Source organism: Ceratotherium simum, chromosome 17, assembly GCF_057802395.1.
Source record: "Ceratotherium simum simum isolate JZ-2026a chromosome 17, ASM5780239v1, whole genome shotgun sequence".
In the NCBI taxonomy this organism is placed as follows: Eukaryota; Metazoa; Chordata; class Mammalia; order Perissodactyla; family Rhinocerotidae; genus Ceratotherium; species Ceratotherium simum.
The window spans coordinates 49,661,416-49,681,129 of record NC_141916.1 but is presented as its reverse complement, the minus strand read 5'-3'; the positions used below and the strand labels follow the sequence as shown (position 1 = coordinate 49,681,129).

At 37.8% G+C, this 19,714-nt stretch overlaps 1 protein-coding gene across 12 annotated transcripts in view; it reads right to left on the bottom strand.

The window, feature by feature from the left end:
* Nucleotides 1–4,575: 4,575 nt before the first annotated feature.
* STYK1 (STY kinase 1) overlaps nt 4,576–19,714 on the bottom strand; it is a 40,396-nt gene continuing 25,257 nt past the window's right edge. For all 12 annotated transcript variants that reach the window (XM_087442746.1, XM_087442748.1, XM_087442751.1 and 9 more), the window contains 7 exons: nt 16,826–17,092; nt 15,674–15,855; nt 13,828–13,911; nt 11,244–11,452; nt 9,594–9,634; nt 8,818–8,914; nt 4,576–6,012 (listed from right to left, as the gene is read on the bottom strand). In XM_087442746.1, coding sequence (XP_087298872.1) covers nt 5,808–6,012; nt 8,818–8,914; nt 9,594–9,634; nt 11,244–11,452; nt 13,828–13,911; nt 15,674–15,855; nt 16,826–17,092 — 1,085 coding nt within the window. In that variant the 3' untranslated portion in view covers nt 4,576–5,807. The remainder of the gene's footprint in view (nt 6,013–8,817; nt 8,915–9,593; nt 9,635–11,243; nt 11,453–13,827; nt 13,912–15,673; nt 15,856–16,825; nt 17,093–19,714) is intronic.

Here is a 19,714-nt window from a genome sequence, read left to right as displayed (position 1 = left end):
TTATAAAACATTATATAATGAGTTTTGACAAGCATTTCCTATGTGCCAGAAAGGGTTGGACACTAGTAATAAAAAGATAGAGCCCTTTGCACTTGTAGTCTGTAAAAGAAAGCAAACATGTAGACCAATAATTGCACAAGGTAGCAATTGGTATAAGAAAGAATTTTTTTAAGTGCTGGTAGTACACAGAGGAAGCAAGTCACTTTATTGGAGAATAGAGGAAGTTGAAGAAAGGGAAGTATCAGGGAAGGCTTGTGACAAAATGTGCTATTTGAATAGGACCTTGTTGGATAAGTTCAGTATATGTTCAGAGGGATGGAAAAGCATTTCAGGAAGACAGCCTGAGCAAAGACACAGTTGTATGAAAATGCGTGATGTGGGAAAGCCAAAAAATTTAGTATAGCTAGAACATAAGGTTCATGTAAGTGGAAAAACTAGAAAGGCAGACTGGGCCAGGTTATGTTGAGTCTATATTAATTGTATAACGGTCAATATAGAAATCCATATTAACCATTGTATAAGTGTTAATATAGAAAAATTATTCAGTTCGTACTATAGGCTGCCATTATGGAAAATACACAAGAAACATAAAGAACCATCCCTTAACACTGGGGTGAAAATTAACCGTTTCACTTTGCCCAGGACTGAGGAGTTTCCTGGGATGAGGGACTTTCAGTTTTAAAACCTGGAAAGTCCCAGGCAAACTGAAATGAATTGGTCACTGTACTTACTACAAGAATACCGCACAGAAATTGGACCACACTGTTGCATAGTATCTCTGAAAATATAGGCATAATCCATTTGCTTTGTGGGAGTTTTTTTGTAGGGAGCCTCATTCAGTATCTTTAGATTCCCTAATGCATTTATTCAGATTTTTGGCACATGTGCCAGTGTTCATCCTCATGCCTACTGGAATAGAGCTACAGCTACCAGAACTGTGACTACGGAACTTAAGGAATGTAGAGTGTTAAGAACTTTATCTGTGGGCCATCCCCTAAAAAGACTCCTGAGCTCAAGACTAATCCTTTCTAACCCTGTTTTTAAGATGAAATGTGAAAATATGTGTACTTAATCCATCATATATTTAGCCCCCTAAAAAACGTCAAAATGTATATCTCTAGTATCACTATGTTAGTGCTGTCTAGTCACCTCCTAGGGACCCCGTGTACAGCAGAACAGAACCCTGCCCCGTCTTTTTGTGTCAACCTCTCACCTTCCAGTGCTGTATCAGACAGTGCTTCACTGCTAGTCATAGGGTTTTCACCGCCAGTTTTTCTGGAAGTGGGTGGCCGGGTCCTTCTTCCTAGTCTGTCTTAGTCTGGAAGCTCTGCTGAAACCTGTCCATCATGGGCGACCCTGCTGGTATTTGAAATACTGGTGGCATAGCTTTCAGCATCACAGCAACATGCAGCTGCCACCCTATGACAACTGACAGATGGGTGGTGTGGTTCGCTGACCGGAAAGACGAACCCAGGCCGCAGCGGTGAGAGCACCAAATCTTAACCACGAGACCAGCAGGGCTGGTATCTAGTATCACTATAAGGATTGCAAAGGGATAAAGCATTTGTGTTTTGTGTTCTTTTTGGATGTTACAGAGATGTGGAAACGTTTTGAATGGCTGCTGAACACTTGAAATGTGGCTTGTGAGACTGAGAAACTGAATTTTTTTATTTTTAAATATTACTTAATTTTTATGAATTTAAATTAATATTTAAATAGCCACATGTGTCCACTGACTGCTGTAGTGGACAGTGCAGTTATATAAGAACCATTTCATACACTTTTACTTGAGCTGGAAATAATGAAAATATTTTTTGAACATTGAGACATCTCAATCTCAGTTACTGTAGACTTCAAAGTAGGGCTTCAAAACTGGTGTCACCACAGTTTGTTTATGAAAATAAATATTTGAGCTGCTTAAATGAAGCCAAATTAAGAACTATTTCCACCTTTGCTAATGCAACCTATCGGTGGTCAGCTTCAAAGCACCCGTGTGAAGTAGTTAAGAAATAAATGTATTTCCAGCTTCAGCTGAAATTAGGGCTTAATGATTTAATCAAATACATAATATTCATTGGCAAAATAATTGTTTCCAACTAGAGTTTTTTTAAGTTTATTGCTTTCAGCTTCCGGTGATGAATCAAGTCAGAGGGCTATGGTCAAAGATGATTCTTTCTTATAATTGTTAATTTAGTCTTTTAAAACTTTCTGCTGATTTTTCCTGTGTCTAAAATTCTCTCTTCCATTGATCTCTTATGGCTGTTCTGTCCTCACATCTGTTTTGTCTCACTATTTAAAATTATCAAATCATTCCTAATTACAATTTTCAGAAAAATGTTCTGACTTTCCTGTGATAAACGCTAGAGAAGATAGTTTTTTGTTTTCATTATTTTATCAGTAGCTTTTGAATAGTTTTGATTTTGTATTTACAAGACAAAAACAGTCAGGACTATCTTTTTCCATTCAATGGATCAGAGTAGTAAATCAAGAATATTATATGATCTAAAACAACATTCTAAGGTAATTTAAAATTTTTTAAATGTCAGAATGAAATGGTCTACTTCAACCTTTACTCCATCCTCCCACCTTTCTCTCCTCTCTTCTATAATAGACTTCCCTGTGGAATTTTAACCATATATGTCTTTTTAACCATTCAGTGGTATTACTTTTTTAATGAGAAACACCACCATGCAGAAACACCAAAATTTCCACACCATTGTTTCTCAGATATATTCATATATGGTGAGCACTTAGAGCTATTGCTAGATGATTATGACATGATAATATATTTAATTGCATTATTCAAACTAATAATTTTTTCAAGCATATGACAATATTATATGCATCTAACAAATAGCATAAACACTAACACTTATGTCCAAAACAAATAAAAACAGTGTGCTAAATTAGCATAATAGGCTATCCTCCCAGTCTGCCAGTGTTTTTGCTATCTATTTCTTTGTTTAAATGAGTTATGGCAAAAATTTCATAAAAACTATTACAGCAAGGTTATGATTAAGAAGATTCTACCCATTAACTTACTGTTTCTTTAAAAATGGTGAAAAAAAACTTTTATTATTCAATTTTAATAACAAAATACCTAAATCTACCATGAAAAACACTGCTGTTCATATGAGCATGATTTGAAAACTACTAGTTCAGACTATTCTAAGTTAAACTACATTGTCAATTTTCAATTAGACACCGTATCCAGGTGGGTGTTTGCTCAGTTCCTAGCTGTGCTGGAATTTTTTTTTAACAATAAATCATAGATTGGAAAAACAAGATTGCGGTAGGGGAAAATCAAAACAATACAACAAATCCTAACCTGTATTCAACATGATAAAATGGTAAATATTTTAATTCTCTTTTCCATTCATTAGCTTGGAAATAGCTGGTTTAGCTGATAAGTCAAAGATGCCAGAAATGTAATCCCCTTTTTGGAAAAAGCCTGGCCAAGTGAGGGAAAGACTCAGTTTTTTTAGAATAAGCAATTACTGTATTCAGTTTTCCAGACCTATATCCAGAAAAAAAAATTACGGGTCAAAATTTAAAATAGCTTATCTGCTTCTTTCCCTCATACCAAAATTCATATTAACATACAGTATGAAAGAGCAGTGCTCCATTTCATTATGCGCCACGTTCCTCCCACCTCACTCTGCGCCCACCCCGCTTACCTCCTTGACGTTCTTCAAATAAACTATGCTTTTTTCTTGCCTCAGAGTTTTCACACAGAGTCCTTCTCCTGGAAGGCTCTTCTCACTCCTTGTCAGGCCAACTTACTCATCCCTAAGGTCTCAGTTTAAATGCCGTTTCTTCAGGGAGGGCCTCATTTTATACTCCCTTCTACTGTCCTCCACGTTTTCTTCATAGCACTTACCACAGTTTGTGATTAACAAATACCCACACTAATATGTGTATAGTATCTCTTTCTAGACTGTAATCGAAAGCTCTGTTTCGTTTATCTAATATCTAGCACAGTGTCTGGCACAGTTGGCCTTAACACTTAATTTTTTAAAAAATATTTGAATAAATAAATATTTTGTAAATTTGACTTAAATGAACAGTCGAGAAGCAACAATGAGATTCCACAGGACTTTATCATTTTGTGCCAAGCCACTCTATCTCCCTTCTCCCTACTGACACTCACCATTTAAATCCTGATTGGTCCTTGTGGTATTCCCACAGTGCCAGAATCGTTATTCAGTTGGATGACTCATCATGACTCCATCAGGATTCTGACTTCTACAAAATTTTCAATGGCCAGTCATCTTTCCTCCAGCAGCAGCCTTAGATGTCCCTCCCAGAATACCCAGAGTATTCTGTCAAATCACAGACCCCATGTTCAACTGAGTTGTCATCATGATGTTATTTTCAGTATTTTGAAATGGTGGGAGACGACTGTCATCATCCAGAAGCTCACACAAGAGTGATGACTTCATCCTTTTAGTCATGTGGTGTGTGCGCCACATCATCAGCTTTAGGCATGCCTGCCTTACAGTGTGATTGACAGGCCAAGGTTCTGTTCTTGGCCATAGTAGGTTTTAAATGGAAAAGATGTGAAAGAGTCTAGGATAGGAAGGGGGAAAGAAAACATTTATTGAGCACATATTATGTGCCAAATACTGTACAAATACATACTCTCATTCAATCCTCATGACAACCCTGTGAGGTATATATTATCCCCGTTTTACACGTGAGGAATCCCTTTTCTGACAATGTAGATTGTCTCTTGAATTTTTCTATTGACATTAATTTCCATTTATTTACTTTTATCCTCCCTATTGTAGACATTTTGGAAGCCGTATACCAGAAAAGCCTACTTTTACTTAATAAATATTAATATAATGAAATAAATTTCACAGTACATCAGTAAATGATTGCAAATCAGAAGCTGCTAGCCTTCTGTCTCAGAATACATCCTTTTCTAGCCCTTGTTTAAGACATTCTGTCTTACTAAGCATTCTTGCTTGGTTTCCACATTTCCTGTTTATTTAATAGACACATAATATATTCATCGCTGACTGAACTGACTCTTTAGGCTCAATCTCCCTAGTCTTATAGGGACCAGGAAGCTAGCCTGATGAACAAGACGTGTTGAATGTTCTTAATCATGAATTGACCCCTCCAGCTTCTAGTTAAAAGTAGTACCGACAGGGTACTCGTCTCTCAGAATTAGAGAAAAGGGGACCATCTTTCTCTTATCTATAGCCAAGAGGAAACTCAGAAGTTTTCCTTCATGGTTCTCCTCTAGCCCTGCATGATAGGACCAGAACTGAAGAACTTTACATCCTTCCTCCTCCTTCTCTTTGAAGGATAAACTTGGTCCACATCTATACTCCTCAGCAAGTAAAACCTTTAATTTTCTCTTAATCAACTTCTTTACTGGCTTTCTATTCCCTCATTTGATTGCAATTTCTCTGCACCTTATAATAGGCTAGATAAAAAAACATGCTTCAGGAGGAAACTAGCCTGTGGTGGGAGGGACCAGCTTATTTGTGCCATGCCGCAACAAACACTGCAGATTTCTAAAACCTCCTTTGGAATGACACTGTCCACCACTTCTCTCCTGGGTCTTTAGGATTGGGACAGTAGAAATGAAACTATATTTCTCAGTCTCAAGGGTATATGGTGTGTAGAGCCTCCTATAGCATCATGTCAGGTATCTAGGGAATGTGTAGGGGAAGATCCAGGATCCATGTCCCATTTCTCTCATTATGTCCCACTAGAAAGTCTATTCTCTGTTCTTGGAGGAATTGGCTCCAAGAGTATGTGATCACCCATAAATGTTTCTTGCCCTGGGATCTTCAAAGGATGCTGTAGCTGTAGGAGAGGCTCTCCACGCTGATGCCCGCCACAGCTGCGTACAGTTCAGGCACCACCAACTCTGGTACTTGCAACACAGCCTTGTCATCTGCAGTTCGAGCAGCAGTTTCTAGGCGCGAGTGTAGTTCTCTAACTGAAGGGCGGCTGTCCTCACTCCAGCGCCAGCAGGACTTCATAAGAGTATACCTGAAAGGGAAACAAGAGAAACTGATGCCTTGACAAGGCAAATGTTTGAGGAACATGTCTTCTCTCCTAACACACCTTAACAAAAAACCCTGCAATTCTTTAATCTACTTCTCATTGTCCTGTATCTCATATTCTTCCCAGAGAATAATATTCCTTCTCATCCTCAGTACTAAGTCTCTTCTCAACAGGGCCCTTTTTATAATAGGAATGACTGAAGATTTCTCAAACTACAATCAGTATGACAGAAGTTTTTTTTTTTTTCATTCTATTGCCAAAAACTCTTTCAGAAGTTAGGCGTTCTCATCTTTAGATGCTACTAACTTGCAGCATTCTAGACCATTGCTATTACTTATCTACAAGTAAAAGCTACGTTACAGCCAGGAAAATAAGAAGTTATGGAGTAATATAATTCATATTAATTTTGGATAATGTAATTAGATGTTTCCTTCCATTAATCCAGGTCATTTCCCTCCTTTATTATTTAGCTTCTCCAGGAAATCACCTTAATCTAGATAAAAGTACTTACCACCTTTAATCTGTCTTTTCTTCAATCCATTTTACCAAGAATTTATAAGGTAGTCTGTTTTCATACACTTTTCATCATGTCTCATGTCTCATCCTTGCTCAAGACCCTACGGTGGTTTCCCACTGCCTGCTATATGAAGTCGCTATCCTACCCCCTAGCTTCTCTACCACATAGGCCTTGCCTAACTGAAGCCGTCTCCTCCAGCCAAGTCAGTGTCTTGCTATGCCCTAGATGTGGTCATTAACACCCAACTCTGTCTTTGCTCATGCTATGCCCAGTTCCTTCAATATCTTCTCCATTGTCATTGCTTCCTACAGTTTTGTTTTAAATCTTAATTCCTCTGTGAAACCTTCCCTTATAAACTTCAGCCCACACTGTGCTGCCCACACTCTTTAGTGCTGTACCATGAGACTCTGTAAAAGATGCTACTTTAATAACACTGCTAACATTTACCAAGAACTTATTATATGAGTCATGGTAGTGGAACTTAACCTGCATTATTTCATTTTAGCCTCACAATATCTTTGAGGTAGGATTATCATTGTACCTATTTTAAGATAAGTAAACAGTGTACAGTAAAGTAGCAGGATTAGGACTGAACTTATGCCTTTTTGACTCTGAGATGAATCTGAGCTTTTAATCATTCTAGTTATTGCCTCACACTTTATGTGGATTTTCATGTTGTTTCAGATATCTCCTCATCCAAATGTTAAGTTCTTCAAGATCAGGCACTTTATCAGTTGAGTGTCTCCCCACAGTATCAAGGATAGCCTTTTACACATAGAAAGCCTACAAGAAATATTTGTCAGCAATTTCATTCTGCTATACCCAACCAGTATCACTATGTGTGTGTGTGTATGTGTGTTGTATATATATACATAAATATACATAGTTATGATATTTAACATTTATAATATGCTTTATATAGTAACTATTTATTATTGGGAAACCCAGGTGCTGGAAATTGACCATTCCAATGCTGAAAAATTTACAAAATAGCAACAATTTTAATAGATATCTATATTAATATTATTTTCTCCTGCCTTCTTATAAATCATTTAACCTTTTTTAATGTTCTGTAACAATTCCTTTTTGTACTTTATTGGTTGTAAAATTCTGTGTAATTTTTTATTGAAGTATAACTCAGATAACATTATATTAGTTTTAGGTATACAACATAATGATTTGATATTTGTATACATTGTGAAATGATCACCACAATAAGTCTAGTTACCATCTGTCACCATACGAAGTTATAATTTTTTCTTTTTCTTGTCAGGATAGCTTTCAAGATCTACTCTCTTAGCAATTTTCAAATATGCAATACAATATTATTGGCTATAGTTATCATGCTGTACATCCCTGTGATTTATTTATTTTACAACTGGAAGTTTGTACCTTTTGATCCCCTTCACTCGTTTTGCCCAACCTCCAACCGCCCTCCCCTCTGGCAACCACCAATCTGTTCTCTGTATCTATGAGATTTATTTGTTCCTTTGTTTTGTTTTTTAGATTCCACATATAAGTGAAATCATACAGTATTTGTCTTTCTCCATCTGATGTATTTCACTTAGCATAATAACCTCAAGGTCCATCCATGTTGTTGCAAATGGCAAGATTTCATTCTTTCTTATGGCTGAGTAGTATTCCACTGTATATATATATACCACATCTTCTTTATCCCTTCATCCCTGTGTGTAATTTTTAATTTTTTCATTTTCTGCCTGCACGTTGGTTCACCAACTGACCTTTCTGCTGACAATATTGAATACTCCTTTTCCTGTCTGTCTAATTTTCTCCTACCCCCTTCTTCTGATTGGTTTCTAATGTGCTCAGAGCTGGGAAACCAGATAGTCAATAATTTTTAAAAGTTAAGTATTAAATAAGAGCCAGTGAGTAACTCTAGTACAATGGCTTTTATGGCAGCTATATTAGTACTGCAGCTGGCAGTCTCTGACTGAGCTGAAAATTAGACAAATAAAACACTACTGTACTTGCATTGGATTTGGTCTACTTCTTACCTGTTGTAGAAGCTTCCAGAGGAACTAAACTTTATCAAACTTAGATTCGTAATATAGTTCTCAGTGGCTGCCTCAAAATTGTATCATATATATGATATATGAACAGATGTGTTTTACTGCATAGGTTTGGTCTAAGGCTGTACATTACCACATAAAGGACAGCTGGGGATCATCTGAGCCACTTTGAAAAGGGCATGATTGATGAGGAGCAAAAAAGATTTGGAATGAGAGAAGAGTAGGCCTTTAAAAGCCACTTACATTGTGTGTGTACAACTACTGGGTCTCTTCATGATTTTCCTTCTTTGGAGATGCTGTAGAATGCTGGTGGGAGGGACTTCAGGATATGGTGGTGCCCCTGTTGGTATGGAAAGAATGATAGTAGCAAGAGAACTTTAGGGTCTTCTAGAATATGAACTGTAACTAACACTACTGTCCATCTATCTGAGCTAATTGCCTGCAAAAGGTATAGCCATAGGAAAAATACTAGATACAATATAGTTGCTCCAAGTGATCACCAAGTGATCAAGAAAAGATATAACTTAGAGAATTTTGGAAAAAGGGTGTTTTGGGGGAAAAGATATGATAATTTAGTAGACTGTTGAGTCTTTAGGAAAGTAACAAAGCAAAGTGAGAAATAAGTCCTGCCCTCCACTCTCCAAATGTGGGAATGTGCTATAGTTTCTCATCAAATGGATTAATAAGTCTGAAGACAACATTTTTATGTTTATGCAAATCACTCTTAGAATCATTCTTTGGATTTTAAAACATCCCTTGGAATTGGTAAAGTGTTGGGGAAAACAAAGAAAGAGAAAACAAAAGGAAGTTAAAAGGAGCAGGAGGAAGGAAATGAGAAATGGAGGGAATCACAACTTTACAAGACTATTTCAGAAATCCAGCTTGGTTTCCATGTCAGCCAGTTCAAACTTCAGAGATTGTACTGAAACCCCTTCTCATAGCATTTATCATCCACCACCCAAATAAACATCCTCGCCTATTTGCATACAGGTACACACTACTTTGGGGATCCTCCTTACCTAGAGTCACCATCTCATAGAGCAGGATTCCAAAGGACCAGCTGTAAAGGAAACAAAGCCATTTACTTAAATTCTATTTCTGCCTTTCCTAAAGAGAGGTCACTTAAATATCAGAGGCCTTCAGTAAGAACCCCATAAAGAAGGCAGTGAAGGGGAATAGAGATTGTCTGATACAACAAGCAAAATAATAGTGCCATTAGAAAGCATTTCTCTGTAATGCCCTTGGAGTCTTTATGGGGACTAGATAGTCTCTTTGAGGACTGGATTTATGTCTTCTTTCTTCTATATTTCACATTAATGGATGTTTACTATTATTTGCTAAATTGTGTGTATGTTTATGCAAACACACAGACACATTCACCCAAACAGAGAGAAATTCCCTTCTGCATTTTTTTCATCCTTTCCATTCCTTCCTGCTGAAATTCCAGCTTTTATGCTTAGCACAAGGCCAAGCGAGGTTTATCTTTTATCTACTACTTCGTCAGTAGATCTAATTGCCCAAACCTGGGAAAAATATTAACAGAGTAAGCTTTATACATAATTGGATTTGTGAGATGTATATTTCACTATTCTATAATATCATCATTAAATGAGCAATATTTCCCAGTTAAGCTTATTACACCCAGACCTCTATTGAAAAGCAGATGTCAGTGAAGCAGCAATGGAAGTTTCTTAATTGACTCACCATATTAACTTACATTCTAAATTTCCTCTGCTGCCCATGACATTCATGGCTAGTAAAACATTCTATATTACATCTATGTGCTTCTCTAAGCAGTTGAGTTATATGGTTACCAAAAGTCAATTTTGATTCTTTACAATCCTGTTTATGCCAATCATATGTATAACTGCAATTATGTAACCAATTAAATATTATGTAAGCTGATTAAATATAAACGCAAAAAAGTATTCATTCTCTGAAAACTAGGTTGAATGCTTTGAAAATATTCTATAAAAATAAGCTGCTAAAAGGAAAGTGTTGTCAAACTGTGTGGGTGAGACAACTGTAGAAATTTGGGAAAAATAACAATAAATATCTGCAGTCAAATTGCTTCACAATTGTTTTCAAGTTTCTCACTCTACTTAGAATCATCCCAAACTGAAACTCAAAAATAATTCATTATGGATGGTATTTATACAAGAAAAACAATATATAACTTCATTTAGCAGGTCCATCCTCATAAAAAGGGCTTTGGTCCTCCTCCAAAAGATCAATAAATAAATATCCATTTATATGTTTTAAGTTAAAATAAATTATTTGAGGTATATATATTTCCTTTTATTTTAATAATTCCTGGTTTTACTGAATTTTTGATTAAGTAGACCCACCTCCTTCAGATAAAAGGGACTCTACTAGATTAAGTCTTTGGATATTGGTGTGAATAATTTTTTCCTTTTTCTTTTTGCTTTCCTAATTAAAGCTGCTAATCTAATACAGAAGGAATACTTCAAAAGGCACTAAAAAGGATGGCAGCCAGATGCCAAATATGAGCTCTGTCACATCACACAGATTTCTGCTTGAGAGTCTGTGACTTCTAAGTGGAGATTTCATTTGTAGACATACTTGACAACAGACGCAGTCATGTTCAGGGACTAGAGGACACCTAGGTCAAGAAGGGGAGAAATCCAGAGGGCAGGAGCAAACCGTACACATCTCCTCTGATGTCAGCTTGTCTCAGCAGGAGCCGTTCTGGGGCGAGCCACTTGAGAGGTACAGTGTGAGTAGAGGAGATGGCCCCTCGGGTGTGGACTTCATAAGCCAGGCCCAGTCCACAGAGCTTAGCAGTAAGATCACACTGGATCAGGATATTCCTGGCTGCTACATCCCCGTGGAACAGATGCTTATCCTGGAGAAATTCCTGTCAACAAAAGATCAAAGACGGATCAGCTATCTGAGGTCATGGCTTGGGTGACACACAAGGAGAAGCAGTCCTAGGAATCCTCAAAAAGACAAGGACATTTTCTACTCTCAACAAGTCTCATTAATAATGACATACCACTTCCAAGTCATGATAATGAATGAGACATTTTTGCATTGCGTTTAGGATTATCAAACTGAGCAAATAATCCAAATAACATTAATACTGGGTTTGGAAAGTATAATCACCCCCACTATGTCAAGCCCTAACCCCTGCCTGATTTCACATTCCTCTCAGATAGGACCCAGCTAGATACTGGAAGAGGGAGTAGGTTTCAAGTTCTAGCAGCAGTCCCCAAAACAAGGTAATATACAATAGCAAAATTGAGTGTCATAATCATGAATTTATGTAGAGTTTTATGGCATCTCATTTTGTCTCTAAAATAACTAGATGAGGTAAGTTAAGGAAGTATCTTTTACATAAATCCAAATGATTACCACAAGGCCACACAGTTATTAAGTGGTAGTGACCAGAACCAGGTATTCTAATTCTTAGGAAGTACTATCAATTCTATTAATAATTCTTAAGCCTGGCTCCAAATCAGAATTGCCTGAGAGCTTGTTAAAAACATAAGATTTTCACCCAGATTTATTTAACCAAAATCCAGGAAGAGGAGCCTGGTAATCTATATTTTTAAGAAATATCAAAATGATTCTAGCTCAGCCAACAAAACATTTGAAAACCATTGTGCCTGGACAACATAGATTTGCAGGACTCATTTCCCCTGACATCAAGCTATTCAAGGCATATAGAGAAGTTGAAAAGCTATACATGACTGAAGAGCTAGAGATTAAGGTCTATGGTTACTAAACAAGAATAGTATAAAAAAACAAAAAGGTTAAGGTAGTAATTTCCAATCATTGATGATGAAGGAAAATAGTAACTAGCAGTTTTCTGTCTCTGCTAAGGTTTTAGAACAAAGAAATTATACCGTAATGAGAAGAGTTAAAAAATGTATTGACTTAGAGGTTAAGTAAGAAAAAATAGTATGATATTGCCTTGTAACTGGTAACCTAGGGCCCTGATGAATGCATCAGCATGATCAGTGCATCCCTATGGGGCACCTCTGCAATTATGGTTCAGAATACAAGGTAGGCTGAATCCTGACACCTTAACTTTATCAAGGGACATACCAACGAGGCCCTCCAGACACTATAGGTATATTCATTTATATGATGTGCTCGCTCCCTTGCCCCATGGGACCTTCAACTCTGATTACTGCTCTTTTCTCACCTCGCTGCTTCTTTTTTCTAAGATTTCCCTGATTTCATTTAGATCCATGGTATATATCACATTTCAAGGTGGCAAGATATATCAAGTACTTAAAATAGTGGCTTCAGAGACCCCTGATTTTCTATAGCAAATGCTATTTTTTTTGGTGAGGAAGATTGTCGCTGAGCTAACATCCATGCCAGTCTTCCTCTATTTTTTGTATGTGGGATGCCGCCACAGCATGGCTTGATGAGTGATGTGTAGGTCCACGCCCGGGATCAAAATCCGTGAAATCCGGGCCACCAAAGTGGAGCACGTGAACTTAACCACTACGCCACCGGGCTGGCCCCAGCAAATGCTATTTTAAATACAATTATCTAAATAATTTTGTAGAAATAGTCATTTAAATTTCCTGAGTAATTCTGGTAAAGGTAAATTTTTTCTCTTAAACCCTGAGTTCTTTCTCTTACTTGTTTATTTAAATTGGTTTAAAATAAAGGAATGATCTCACTGTTGCCCCTTATTCCTGCTCTTTCACTTGTTCCTTGTTCTTTTTAAAGTACATGTATTTCCCGTCACATTCAGTAACAAAGCAAGTCTCCAACCAAACATATTCTGAACTAGTATTTCTTGTTTTTCAGGTATAAAATTATATACTTCTGGTTATGTAGCTTTTCACCCATTCAGTTTCTCTTCTCACATCTTCTCCCAACTTGCTTCCCTATTGGCCTCTTTTACGTCTATTAATATTAGTGTATATGGGGAAGTAAGAGTATCAAGTAAATGGACATACAGTTCTTGGCCCTTGTGTGTGAACTTTAAGACTGAGAAACCTTTTAAAATTCTTCCTGTTCCTTCTAAAAACCCTAAATTGACTACTTTCTGCCTTAAAATTACCAATCTTGTAGTATATTATCTAAATAATTTCATAAAGAAAGAACTGAAAATAATTTATCAGTTTTTGAGTTTCTGTCCCCTAATTTCCATCTGATTTTCTTATAATATATACCTCTCTTGGGAATATAAATATGAGAAATATGACATCAAATACCAGACTAAAAAGAAAAGCCCCTATCATCTGGTGTTATTTTTCCCAGCCTTACCAAAGCTAAAAGGACCTGTTTCCCAATGTAATATACTTGTTTTTCTGTGAGATCATAAAGAAGGCCATCCATGGTCATCACATCCTAAAGAGACAGAAAAAAAAGCATTATATCAAAATGACATGAACAGATTTAAAAAAAAAAATAGTGGCAGTGATATTCTTAACTGCAGACATCAAAGCTAAGGAAAAGATACAAAACATAGGGATTATAAGATACAAGGACAGATTGATATGAGACAGTGTCAGATATGCAAAGAAGTACCATGCTTTATTGGACTGGAGAAACAATAAAGAATATAGATGAATACCAGAATGAATCAAGAACAGAATAGCAGGTAAGACAGACAAGTATAAATAAGATTATCCACTGAATAAAGCAGTAATTTTCCTGGGGCAGTGTGTGTGTGTATGTGAGTGAGAGAGAGAGAGAGAGAGTGATTAATTGAGCACATTAACTCAACACATCTTGACTAAACGCCTACTATGTGCCAGAATCCATCTTAGGAACTCAGAATACAAGAGTGAGCAAAATAAACATCTGCTGCCTTCTGGAACTTCAAGTGTGGCAAACAAATAATTTTGTTTGTCTGATTGTGGATCAGAATCAAGTAATCGTACATAAATATATGATTACATATCTATAAGCACATGAAGGAAATGTTAAAGGGAGCATATGTTGATGGGGAAAAGAGCTAATGCAGTTGGAGGAGCAAGGAAAGTTTTTGATGAGATCAGAGGCTGAGTGGACATTGACTATACAAAGAAGAGAAGGGAGAAGTTTGGTGTAACGAGAAAGGCATGTGAAGATAATCTAGAAGAAAAGCATAGTTTTGAAAAATAGAAGCTAACGAGGTTAGAGCACAGAACAAGTTACAGATGGATAACTCTTAAAAAGGTTTAAAATGCCTAAAGACTTGAACATTGTCCGCTTTGCATCACCGAATGGAAGATGTTAACAGGGTCCCTTTTCATACATATTTAGTAGTAAAATAATCAGCAAATTTCAGAGGATTGATCAATATTGACCTTGTTCATTAACAAGTGAGGAAGCAATCGGGAGACATGTAGCACTTCAGAAAGAATACATTGAGGAGTAGGGAAATTGCAAGAAAAAGGACTTGCACTTTAGTCTGGAAATTTCTGAACATTTTACTTTTTTAAAATATGAGTTTGAGGTACAAAAACTTACTAGCTGAATTTCTCCTCAAATCAGCCCCGGCATACTAAAGGTGATGTCACAGAATGGAAGGCACACTTAACACTAACAACAAAATTACAATCAGTACTAACAATAGTTATGTTGTTATGTAATTATCATGATAACAGCTACCATTTTGAGTGCTTGCTGTGTAGCAATCACTGCCATGTTTTTACATACATAATGTATTTTAATTTTAATAATAACTTATTATTATTCTCATTTTACAGATTCAGAAAACTCAGGCTCAGAGAGATGACGTGCTCAAAGTCACACAGCTAGTAGGAGGTGGAGACTAAAGTCCGTACTCTAAATCTGCACTGCCCAATATGGTAGCCATTAGCCACATGTGGCTATTTAAATGTATATTATTTAAAATTAAATAAAATTAAAGCTTCAGTTTCTCACTCACATCAGCCACATTTCAAGAGCTGCATAGCCACATGTGATTAGTGGCTACCATATTGGAGAGAGCAGGTATAGAACATTTCTGTCATCATAAAAAGTCTACTGAATGGTGATACTCAATCCTTCTGTTATGCTATTATGTCTCTCTACTTTGTCATTTGTCAGGCTAGTTGACATGTGCACAGCTAATCAGCCAGGTCAAGCTTTCCCTTCCTAATGACTCTACCCTACTGCTCACCCGGCGACAGGTCCAGAGAAAGCTGAGCAGGTCCCCTTGGGCCACGTCCTCCAAAACCATATAGAGCGGCAGTTCTTCTGTGCAGCAGCCTTCCAGCTGTACCAGGTTCTTGTGCTTCCCCAGATACTGATAGAATTGGATTCGCCCTAAGAAATCCTGCACCTCTTGGAGCCCAGCTGGTTCTGTGGAGGACAGAAGAGTCATGAGTAGTGAGCAGTCAGAGCATCACCAATAAAATGGGAGGTATGAGATAGGAAGCAACCTTAGATGATAATTTCCAAGGCTCCAAAAGGGAGTGAGTGTAAACAAAAACTAAATAGAAAGGGAACCAATTAGAAGATCATCCTCAATGTCATTGATCTTTTGTCAAAGGTAATGTAGAATCATAGGTCTTAGAAGTGGATAAGATTTTATCTATCTAAATAGACGAATGTTCTGTTTACATTAAATATTATCACTGTCTAGGCTTTTTGATTAATATTCTTGCTTATCCTCTCCTTGTTCTGTTTTTTGTTGTTGTTGTAGTTTTTGTGAGGAAGATCAGTCCTGAGCTAACATCCATGCCAATCCTCCTCTTTTTGCTGAGGAAGACTGGCCATGGGCTAACATCCATGCCCATCTTCCTCCACTTTATATGGGACGCTGCCACAGCAGGGCCTGACAAGTGGTGCGTCGGTGCGCACCCGGGATCCAAACTGGAGAACCCCAGGCCGCCGCAGCGGAGCGCGCGCACTTAACCACTTGCGCCACTGGTCCGGCCCCTCTTTGTGCTGTTTTATCCACCATTACGAACCTATATCATGAGTATCAGCAAAAAAAAAAAAAGAGAGAAATACAGTATTAGGGAAAGGTATCCAATAGTGAAGAAAAATGAAGAAACAACCTCGAAATCCTCATCCAAGTAATATCCAAAATGGAAAAATCAGTTCTAAAAGCCTCAATAAGCAAGGTTGAGCTAGGGAAAGACCCCAAGAAAAAAATTTCTGTCTTGAGTTTTCACTTTCTATTCTCTTCTTATTCTGCACACAGTTATAATCACAACTATCTGTTGATTAACATCTTAACATCTGCAAAGCCTGTTAGCATTCACTGTTAGGAGTTCACAGTGGAAAAGTAAAAAGGGGAAAGGAAGTCTAACACTTCTCCTTTTACCTTTTAAAGCCTTGAGGATGACACTCTTGGGCTTAGCAGGGTCCCCAGTATACATCTTGGTTCGATAGATGGCCCCACAACTACCATTGTAGATATGCTCCAGAACACCAGAGAGTTGCTCCCGGGGCACTTGCAGCTTAGCCAGGGCATGCGTGGTAGTCTGTAGAAGGCTTTCCACCGATGTCTCCTTAAGTGGCACAAACACACTTCCTCCATGTCCTGCTGCTTCCCAGCTTAGGCTCCTTGATGGAGGCATGGGGGCAATGCCTAGAACAAAGAGATGATACCACCCATCTTTTCTCTACCCTAGGGACTCCAGGAAAGCAGACCCTGGAGCAAACTGGTGAGAAAGTTTCTTGAGCAATTTTTTCTCTGGCCAATGTGGGGATACCTTCTGATGCTTCTCTATGAACCAGCATCAATACCAACCTTGTAGAACTTTTATAATAATCACATTAGTTCTGAGACAACTCAAGGTGGACCTCTGGAAAGTGGTAATGACAATTCTTTTCTGTCTCAGGATTACAGTTGAGTATGAGTATAAGGAAGTTCCTAAATAGGTACTCAAACCACAGATACCTGAAAATAGTGTTAACTGCCAGTGGGAACTATCGTTTAAGTCAATAATGGCTTCCAAAGGTGGATAGGAAGTATGGATAACTTCTCAATCCTAAGCTATGGTTATTCTTGCTCAAGTTATCCCCAAAGTCAAATTATTCCATGTTTCCTAGAATCTCAGTCAAAGATGTCTTCTGGTACTTCCCCCCTTTCTTAGCCAACTTTTCTCCATTGGAAAAGAGATTCATTCTTCTTATTAAATCTCCATTCATTCATTAATTCATCTGTTTATTCAACAAATATCACTTCCTACATACCAGGCTCTGTTCTAGGTGTATAGGCAAAGTCTGGATTCTTATGAAGATTACTTTCTAGAGGTAGGAGATAGGAAGCTGATAATAATATACCAGGTGATGAGTGTTATGGAGGAAAACAGGGGAATAAGAAGCATCAGTGATGCTATTTTATGTTTGAAGGTCAGGAAAGGCCTTTCTAATAAGATAACATTTGAGAAGTACCTGGAAGCACTTAGAGAGCAAACCACATTGCTATCAGGAAGGATATTATAGACAAAGGGAGCAAGAAGTGCAAAGGTATTGATGAAGAAGTATACTTGGCATATTTGAGGAAGAGTAATAAAGTCAGTGCAGCTGGAACCAAGTGGGATAATTGGAGAGTTATGGGAGATGAGGCCAGAGAGGGCCCAGATCATGTAAGGCCATTAGAATAATTTTATGGGGCCGGCCCCGTGGCTTAGCGGTTAAGTGCACACGCTCCGCTGCTGGCGGCCCGGGTTCAGATCCTGGGCGTGCACCAACACACCGCTTCTCCGGCCATGCTGAGGCCGCGTCCCACATACAGCAACTAGAAGGATGTGCAACTATGACATACAACTATCTACTGGGGCTTTGGGGGAAAAAAAGGAGGAGGATTGGCAATAGATGTTAGCTCAGAGCCGGTCTTCCTCAGCAAAAAGAGGAGGATAGGCATGGATGTTAGCTCAGGGCTGATCTTCCTCACAAAAATAAAAATTAAAAAGTAATAATAATAATTTTGTCGTTTTTCATTGTAAGATGGGAAGCTACTGGGGGAGTGGTTCAAGCAGAGAATTGACAAGACTGACTTACGCCTTAAAAGAGTCATTCTGCTTCTTTGAGAAGAATAGACTCTAAAGGGATAGGGGCAGAAGCAGGGAAACCAGTTAGGAGTGCACTACAGTGATCTATGAGAGGTGAGAGTGGCCTGGGTTTATTTTGAAGGTAGAGTTAACAGGATTTGCTAAAGAATTGGATATGGAGTGTGAGAGAAGGAGGAGTCAAGGACGCCTTCACAGTTTTAGACTGAATACATAGAAGTCTGGGCTTGCTGTTTACTAAGAGAGGGAAGACTATTGGGAGGGGACATTTGTGAGGGAATTTTAGGACCTTCGTTTTGGACATATTACGTATGAGATGTGTATTAGATCCAAACTGCAAAGTAAATGGTTTAATATAAGAATCTGGAGTTCAAAGGGGACTATAATCATAATAGAGAAAGTATTTGAATCCAAAAGAGTGAAAATGAGATCATTTAGGAAGTGACTGTAGAATTAAAAGAAAAAAGGCATTTCAAGAAAGAGGAAGTCCAAAATGGTTTCAAATCCTTTTGACAGGTCAACTAAGATAAGGACTCAGGATAGCTGTCATTAGTGATCTTGGAAAGAGTTGTCTTGATGGAGTGGTGAGGATAAATGCCTTATTTTAGTATGTTCAAATGAGAATGTGAAAATTAGAAGTAGTGAGAGTGAATTTAGGACAACATCTTTGAGAAGTTTTTCCGTAAGAGTGAATTATAAGAGAATTGGGATAAAATTTAGGGAGGGATTAGGGATCAGTCACTATAGAGTTTCATATCACAGTGAGGACTTTTTCTCCTTCTCTTTACTCTTAGTTTCATGTATGAGCTGATTCTCTTTCATTATATGCTCAGTGATACTCCAGAACAGCATATTATCATCTCCTACCTAATGCTTCAAAGACTGTTAGGAAGGCTATCCCTTTTCATCATATATTTCAGGGGCACAGAGTAGGGCTAGAATGTTTTATAGAGTTAAATGTCATCCTTCAAGGCTGGTAACGAAGCCTTGGGCTTTACCCACTAAGTCTTCCTCCCCAATCCGTAGACAGTCATGTGATATTGCAATAGGACAAAGAAGACAGAAACAGGTCACGTGAGGCCTCTTGCCTAATCTTCTTTCAGGTAACAAGCATATATTGAGTTTCTACTCATGACTTCCTAGAAAAGACCTCACTACCCTTTCAACTGCATAGGTGGGGACCCATATCTCCTCTC